At 38.3% G+C, this 6674-nt stretch overlaps 1 protein-coding gene across 2 annotated transcripts; it reads left to right on the forward strand.

Annotated features, from left to right (window-relative positions):
• The first annotated feature begins 1050 nt into the window (after positions 1 to 1050).
• Positions 1051 to 6398, forward strand: LOC115141354 (uncharacterized). Of its 2 annotated transcripts, none has more exons than XM_029680129.2 (9): positions 1051 to 1186; positions 2490 to 2531; positions 3053 to 3232; positions 3403 to 3540; positions 4040 to 4291; positions 4377 to 4481; positions 4877 to 5025; positions 5406 to 5473; positions 5753 to 6398. In XM_029680129.2, the coding sequence occupies exons 2-9, from the start codon at positions 2495 to 2497 to the stop codon at positions 5820 to 5822; spliced, it is 999 nt and encodes a 332-aa protein (XP_029535989.1). In that variant the 5' UTR covers positions 1051 to 1186; positions 2490 to 2494; the 3' UTR covers positions 5823 to 6398. The 2 variants fall into 2 exon arrangements, with proteins under 2 accessions (XP_029535989.1, XP_029535988.1); XM_029680128.2 differs by having other exon boundaries at positions 1052 to 1578.
• The last annotated feature ends 276 nt before the right edge of the window (positions 6399 to 6674 follow it).

Raw genomic sequence — 6674 nt, forward strand, 5'->3', positions numbered from 1 at the left:
ACCAAGAGGAAGTGTTAACAGACAACTTGTGACCACAGTGAAACTAACAGGAGAAAATTCTGGTCCCCATCCAGGGAGGGGAAAAACCGTAGGACTTGCAATAGATTATGTAACATAAGATAAACAATATGTGTGTGTTGGAATTACATTGAAAAGTAGCTAAGTCATTGTCCAAGAGGAAGAGAGACAATGTCCAAGAAGAGGGACATATTAAAAGCTATGACGCTATGTGTGATATAAAACCTAATGAACATGTGATTAAGAGCAGCGCTCTCAGAAATAAATTCTACTGATTACTTTTAATGCAAATAAGGATCTTACAAATTCTTAGAAACGGACAGAGTGTTTTAATTGAATTGGTTAATGAACATATAGGAATCAAAATTCCTCTAACAGTTACATGACAGGGACACATGGTGAGAGTGCAATCATAGGTCCTGTCTTCATCACGGGGTGGGAGTGGGATCATTGTGTGGCTTGGAGGGGGGTTAATTGGTTGATATCAGTTATACCTGACGCCATACTGCATTGTGACTCATTTGAATCTGGTTGTTACTAGGATCTTCAAATAACTCATTTAGTAGTCTTTCAGGTGTGTATATCTTCATGGCCACATGCATGGAAGACCCAAGGCCATCCCATTGATTCATATCAGTTTTGCCATTCGATTTATTTGGATGATAGGCCGGAAAAAAGACTACTTGACATGTATTTTCTTTAATAGCTTGGTTTTATGAGGTCGATTTTTAAAGTAGGCTACAATTGATAATGGAAAAGCACATACATTAGACGTTCAGGCGGTATCACGGTCAAGTTCACGTTATAAAGGATAATCACAAAGTATGTCACGATACTTGTTAGTTATATGCAGTCAGTCAGCGCAAATGCAATGTTTCCCATATACAGCACATTTTGTAGATTGCACCTTTAATACTAAGGAGCCCATTTCCTATGAAGTTGGGTCACTGTGGTGGAAGGTAAATACAGAATCAAATAAGGAGTTTGCAAAGGCGCATGCAGGTAGCACGCGGAAACCCACAATCTTTCCAAAGTGCGGAAGTTTTGTCTTCGATCTCATTCTGCTCTACTGTCACTATCCTCAACGCATACTCATTAGTGTATTGTCGCGTAAGGATTTTTTTTCTCCGATTTTTGTAACCTAAGACGTTTTGAGAATCCAGTTCAGGTAAATTACAAATCAGATCAGGTAATATTAATATTTCCGTATGTTTTGTCGGAGCTAGTTCAGTTACATTTTTTTTTTACCCGGAGAGGAGAGGAGTTTTATTTTTATTTTTTTAACGTGTGAAATGCTGAAGGCAAGAGGGGACGGATAATCAACCTTTAACAGTTGAATTTAGACAACTATATTGCACAAATCCATTTTTCTGGACGAAGCCAAGGCTAAATATTTTGGTTTCATTTTGTTAAATCACTCCCGGACCGGACTACAATTTGATTAACGCAGATGCTTCTTAGTTGGGGTGTGGGAAGAGTCTGACTTCAGGGAAATGGCAGTTAATACACTGAATTTAGACTACCAAACGCCTATTTAGACCGAATCACCATCTCTTCAAAGTAAGTTACTAAATATAGTCCAGTTTGTGACATTCTCTATAAAATGGGAATTTACATTATCTGTAATTTATTGTAGTGAGCTTTGAAAATATTGATATATGTCGATTTTAAAGTGTTTAAAATTAATTAAAATGTTGATGATGGTAGTATGATTAACTAAAGAAAATCTACATTTTCATCAAGTTTTTTGGCATTTTTATGTTTACTTTTTGAAAATACAAATATTAACAGACAAACACCAACAAATGTCAAAACTGATAGGTAGATGCAAAAAAAAAATAGTTTCAGCCTGTGGGGCCTGGCCTTAAAACTGTTGAATCACCACGATCAAGTAGGCTATTACAATGTTCCATAACACACAAGGAAATGTAGGATGTTTCATTAACTTGAATAATTATATGTGTAAAAAATAATAGTTATAGCAAATTAATTAGATATCAATTAGATATTGTAGCATAGGCTTTTATCGAACAGGCATCTACGTTTTTAACCATGCTTTATTTGTTAGGCTACTTCTTTGCAAATAAATCAACCATAGATTAACCGCCTACTCAATAGCCTACACAATATCAAACAATAATTGTCTGTAGCCTATCACTGTTTGTGAGTTAATCAAGGTGAGGTAATACATCATGATAATACGAATCTAAGAATCATTTTGGCTACTGCATTTTTGTCCATTTCAAAATTGTGGTTAGAAACCACAAGTTCGCTCAAACAGAAGCACATGTAAGAACATAGTCTAGATTAAACTCTACTTAGAAATGTACTTAAGCCAAACAAAGGTTTAAGATCATTTTTATAGAATATATTTGACATTTTAGATGTTTCAAAAGTGTCAATCTCTCCTTAAAATGTTCTATGCATTTTGACTGCAAGAATGTAATTTACATTTGTATTCCATATTTCAGATAAAATGTCCAATATGAAGACCTTGTCCTGGTTTGTGTTTGGTGGGTAAAGATCTACACTACATGAATGAAATATTAAAATGTTATTGTATTCATTTTACTCTTACTTTGACCCTTCACACACACACACACACACACACACACTTTTCTCTTCTTTCTCTTTCTATTACATTCAAAGGGCGTTATGGGCATGGGAAACACATGTTTACATTGCCAATGCAAGTGGAATAGACTATTAACAAAAGGGAAATAAACAAGGAAACTAAAACCATCCAAAATGAACAGTAAACATTACACTCACAAAAGTTTTAAAATAATATGTACATTTCAAACGTTATATTGCTGGCTATGTACAGTGTTGTAACAATGTGCAAATAGTATGAAAGGGAAAATAAATTAACAGATATCTCTCTCTCTATGAATTCAATTTCAATTCAGTATGCTTTATTGAAATGGAAAGTTAATAATAAATAATAATACCAAGTAACAGAAGTACTTAAACAATAATAAAGTGATTGCAGTACTTTCTCTCCCTCTCTTATTCTCTCTCTTTCTCCGCTCAGCCCTGTGTATTCTCCATGTGGTGGGCGAGGTGATCTACAAGAGAATTGGTCTGCCCGTCAATATTGATTGTGGAGTCAAGACCTCTAACAAGGATGTAGAGTGGAGACATAAAGCTGTGGGTGGAAGTGAATCTGTGTCGATCATGGGCATGAAAGGGAAGACTGGCAGCCAGCGGAAAGGTGGATAGAAGACAGCTCATTATAAAGAAAGAAATGGGTTATTTCATGAAAAAGTAGCAGTGACAATAAGTGTTTCCTAAAATACTGCAGAGATCATATGAAGTATAACAAATGTACACATGGCGTTGTGTACGTGTTCATTATAGTCCTTGTCTTTTCCCCCGTGCCAGGAAATGCTCCCATGGTTGAAAGGGCGAAAATGAGAGGGGACAAGCTGGAAATCTCTGCTCTACAGGGTGGTGACGCCGGACTTTACATCTGTATGGTGGACGGGAAAAAGATGGATCGCAGACTCGACATTGTCACAGGTGTCACTCCACATAGGGTTATGGGGGTGTTTAGCAAGTGAATGTGGACACCAGTCCTGCAAACCTGCAGTTTTTATAGCAGTGATAATGAAGTGATATTATTATTGCTAGTACATTTGAATGACACCACCCAAGCAAATCTGGGTTCAAATACTATTTGAAATCATTTTGAATGCTGTATCTGTGCTTGATTGAGCTTCCATGTTGCAATGGAACCAATAGAAACGTCTCAAAAGTGCAATCCCCATCCACTTAGCACTCCAGGCAGGCTAAAGCTAATATAATATTTAAAATAGTATTTAAACCCAGGTCTTCACCAGAGGCAAATTATAATGGAAGAATTCATGTGGCGAAAGCTTCCATGTTCAATTTAGACATTTCTCCCTCTGTCTCTTCTCTCCCTATCTTTTCCTCCTCTCTTTCTTTTCATACTCTACCCCTCCCTCTTTATTTCCCCTCTCCCTTCCTCCCTCCCCCCCCCCGCTCCTGTCTGTACCAGTCAATGTCCACCCCACCAATGTCCTCATCCAAGGCACCAATGCTATCCTCGAGTGCCAGGTGACCGGAGTGGATCCCTTGCCCAGTGTGGAGTGGCTTAGTCCCGGTGGAATGGCGGCAGGGGCCCCTGTACGACCTGGCTTTGGGAATGTCTCTTTCAGCTCTGTGGCCCTGTCAGACACAGGAGAATGGACATGTCAGATTACTCAGAATGAGAAGATACACAAAGAGACTCAGACCATCAATGTGAAAAGTAGGTAAAAGGTGGTTTTGGTAGCATCCCCAATACAATCATGACAAAAATGAAAATAACAATGCTTTTGTCTTTTTTCTCCCAGGTTTGTTGACTGCTAAGCCCCTCTTGCCGGTGGAGGGCCAAGATGATGAGCAGGGGCACAGTGGACCTAACTCTGATGTAAAAACTGTGACAACTTGCGATCACTGTGAGTATCACTACTTTATGAACACTGTATACTGGTTCATAGTTTCATTTTCATCATGGTAAAGATATTGGAAGCTCCTACTTGTTTCAATCCCTCCTTGACAGTGGTCAATTCAGGGTGGGAGGAGGGGTTGTTGAAAAAGTAAAAACAACAATATACTTTATAGTTTCTCATTAATCTAAAATGATTCAATAAAATCAATTATTCACTAAATAAACTATGGTACATTCTATCTCCACACCATTTGACAGATAGGGGACAAATCCTAACTTGAAAAACCAGTGTGAAATGCCAAATTTCGAGTTAACCCGTGCATTGACGTCAATACGGAGATTTTGTAGTGAGTGTCACTTCAAGGTCTTCACTGAGGCGCTCCCTGGTTGTGTGTCTCTCAGGTACCAAAGGCAGCCAGCAGCCCATTGAGGGGGTGTCCATGCTGGCCTTAAGCCTGTGGGTGTGGGTGGCAGTGGGAGCAGGATGCTTGGTCGTGGTCTTACTCCTGGTGACCATTGTTCTCCTGTACCACAGGAACAAAATAATTAAGGTAAGGAGACAGGCAGGAGGGGAGGGAGGGATTAATGAAAATGTCACTGCCAAACTTATAACCAAAAGTGATCTATAAGCAATATAATATATAATATAAGCAATATTTATATATATTTTAAGTCCGTGCTACAGAAAGCTGTATTGGTCTGCTAATACAAGACTAGTAAAGGCCCAGTGCACGCACTACTGGTTTGAGAGAAAATATATATTTTTATTAATAACTTTTTGAAATTCTGATTTTTCAGGGGGTGCTGCAGCACCCATACTTCCCACAGCTATGTCTATAACCCAATTAAATATTCATTTAGTTATATTCAAGTGGAGCAAGTGCTTAACAGCAAATGAAAGAGAAAGACAATACTTTTTTTTCTCCCTCAGAGAAGAGCCCGGAAGATGAAGAACATCAGAGAGCCTTTGAAGTCCAACGGCTACTGCCAGTGTAACCGGTAGCTACTCTATTGCTATATCTAGTAGAATCATAGAAGGGAATTTGTATTCCTGAACGGGCACATAGACCAGTGGTTTTCAAACCTCCCCCTTTACAATTTGTTGTAGCTCTGAACTAGCTCACCTGATTCGCCTATTCAAGTGCTTGATGACTAGTTTACAAGTTGAATCAGGTTTGCCGCCTATGGAAATAATAGTTAAAATACACGGAACTGTGTAATATAAAGTAGTTAGTGATACATTGTCAAGTTTAGTATTGTAACACATGTATTTCACAGCACACTAGTGGGTCCACCTCGGAGGACACAGAGAGAGAAGCCTTTGGCTGTACCACTGAAACAGCGCTGATGGAGCGGAGCATTATGGGCTGGAACAGGCTTGATCGACGACACAGGGTGGGTGGAAAAATGAGAGAGAGAGAGAAAAGTAGTCTTATACAGTTAGAGTGACCCAAGGGAGAGAGAGGCGGGGGGGGTGAGATCATGTAAATGGACTTATGTCTGTTTCACAAATATGAATGATGAAATGATATAAACTGAAAATCACGTGTTGAAGAAAGAGACAAGCAATGTTATTCTTACCTATGTTATTGAATGTCATCAGACGTCTTTCCTGGCATTGTACGGCCATCATCTAATGCATTGCATCTTTGTACTTAGATAATACTCAATGATTATTCATTTTCACACAAAGCCGCAGATGTATACCGTACGGTTTTCGAAGGCTTTCGCAATGATCCTTGCTGTTTAATTGTTCAGCGTGGCCTATTTACAGACGTTACAATTTTGTCAACTTTATGGCTACTTTTTTTTTTAAATACCTGCTTGTTAAGTTATGAATTGATATGCCTGTTCAGTTCATGTGTTTTCTTGTTGAAGGGATTGAAGATCATAATAACCAATAAAGCATATTTTTTGAAATCTTTCTCTCACTTTTAATGAGTATACTTTTTACTTGAGTCTTTTTTTACCATTTACTTCAGCCTCCTATTACATACATTCTAGTGGCGTTGTCCGTGGTTATGTTTCACTTAACTGGTGCAGTAGAGTGCAGACAGCTGTCAGTAACAATGTAGACTCCAACCATGTTGAGTTATGTCTTGGGAGTGTGAGTCTAGTAAAAAACAGTATGTATGTGTGTCTGTGTGTAAAAAAAAAAGGTACCAAATTGTCATACTTGAGTAAAAGTAAAGATAACTTG

Source organism: Oncorhynchus nerka, linkage group LG14 (assembly GCF_034236695.1).
Source record: "Oncorhynchus nerka isolate Pitt River linkage group LG14, Oner_Uvic_2.0, whole genome shotgun sequence".
NCBI lineage: Eukaryota > Metazoa > Chordata > Actinopteri > Salmoniformes > Salmonidae > Oncorhynchus > Oncorhynchus nerka.

Excerpts from the sequence above, each read along its gene's own strand:
- LOC115141354 (XM_029680129.2), top strand. The coding sequence starts at position 2,495 with ATGTCCAATATGAAGACCTTGTCCTGGTTTGTGTTTG. Across the intron at positions 2,532-3,052 it reads CTTGTCCTGGTTTGTGTTTG|CCCTGTGTATTCTCCATGTG; the intron begins GTGGGTAAAGAT and ends TTCTCCGCTCAG. Across the intron at positions 3,233-3,402 it reads GACTGGCAGCCAGCGGAAAG|GAAATGCTCCCATGGTTGAA; the intron begins GTGGATAGAAGA and ends CCCCCGTGCCAG.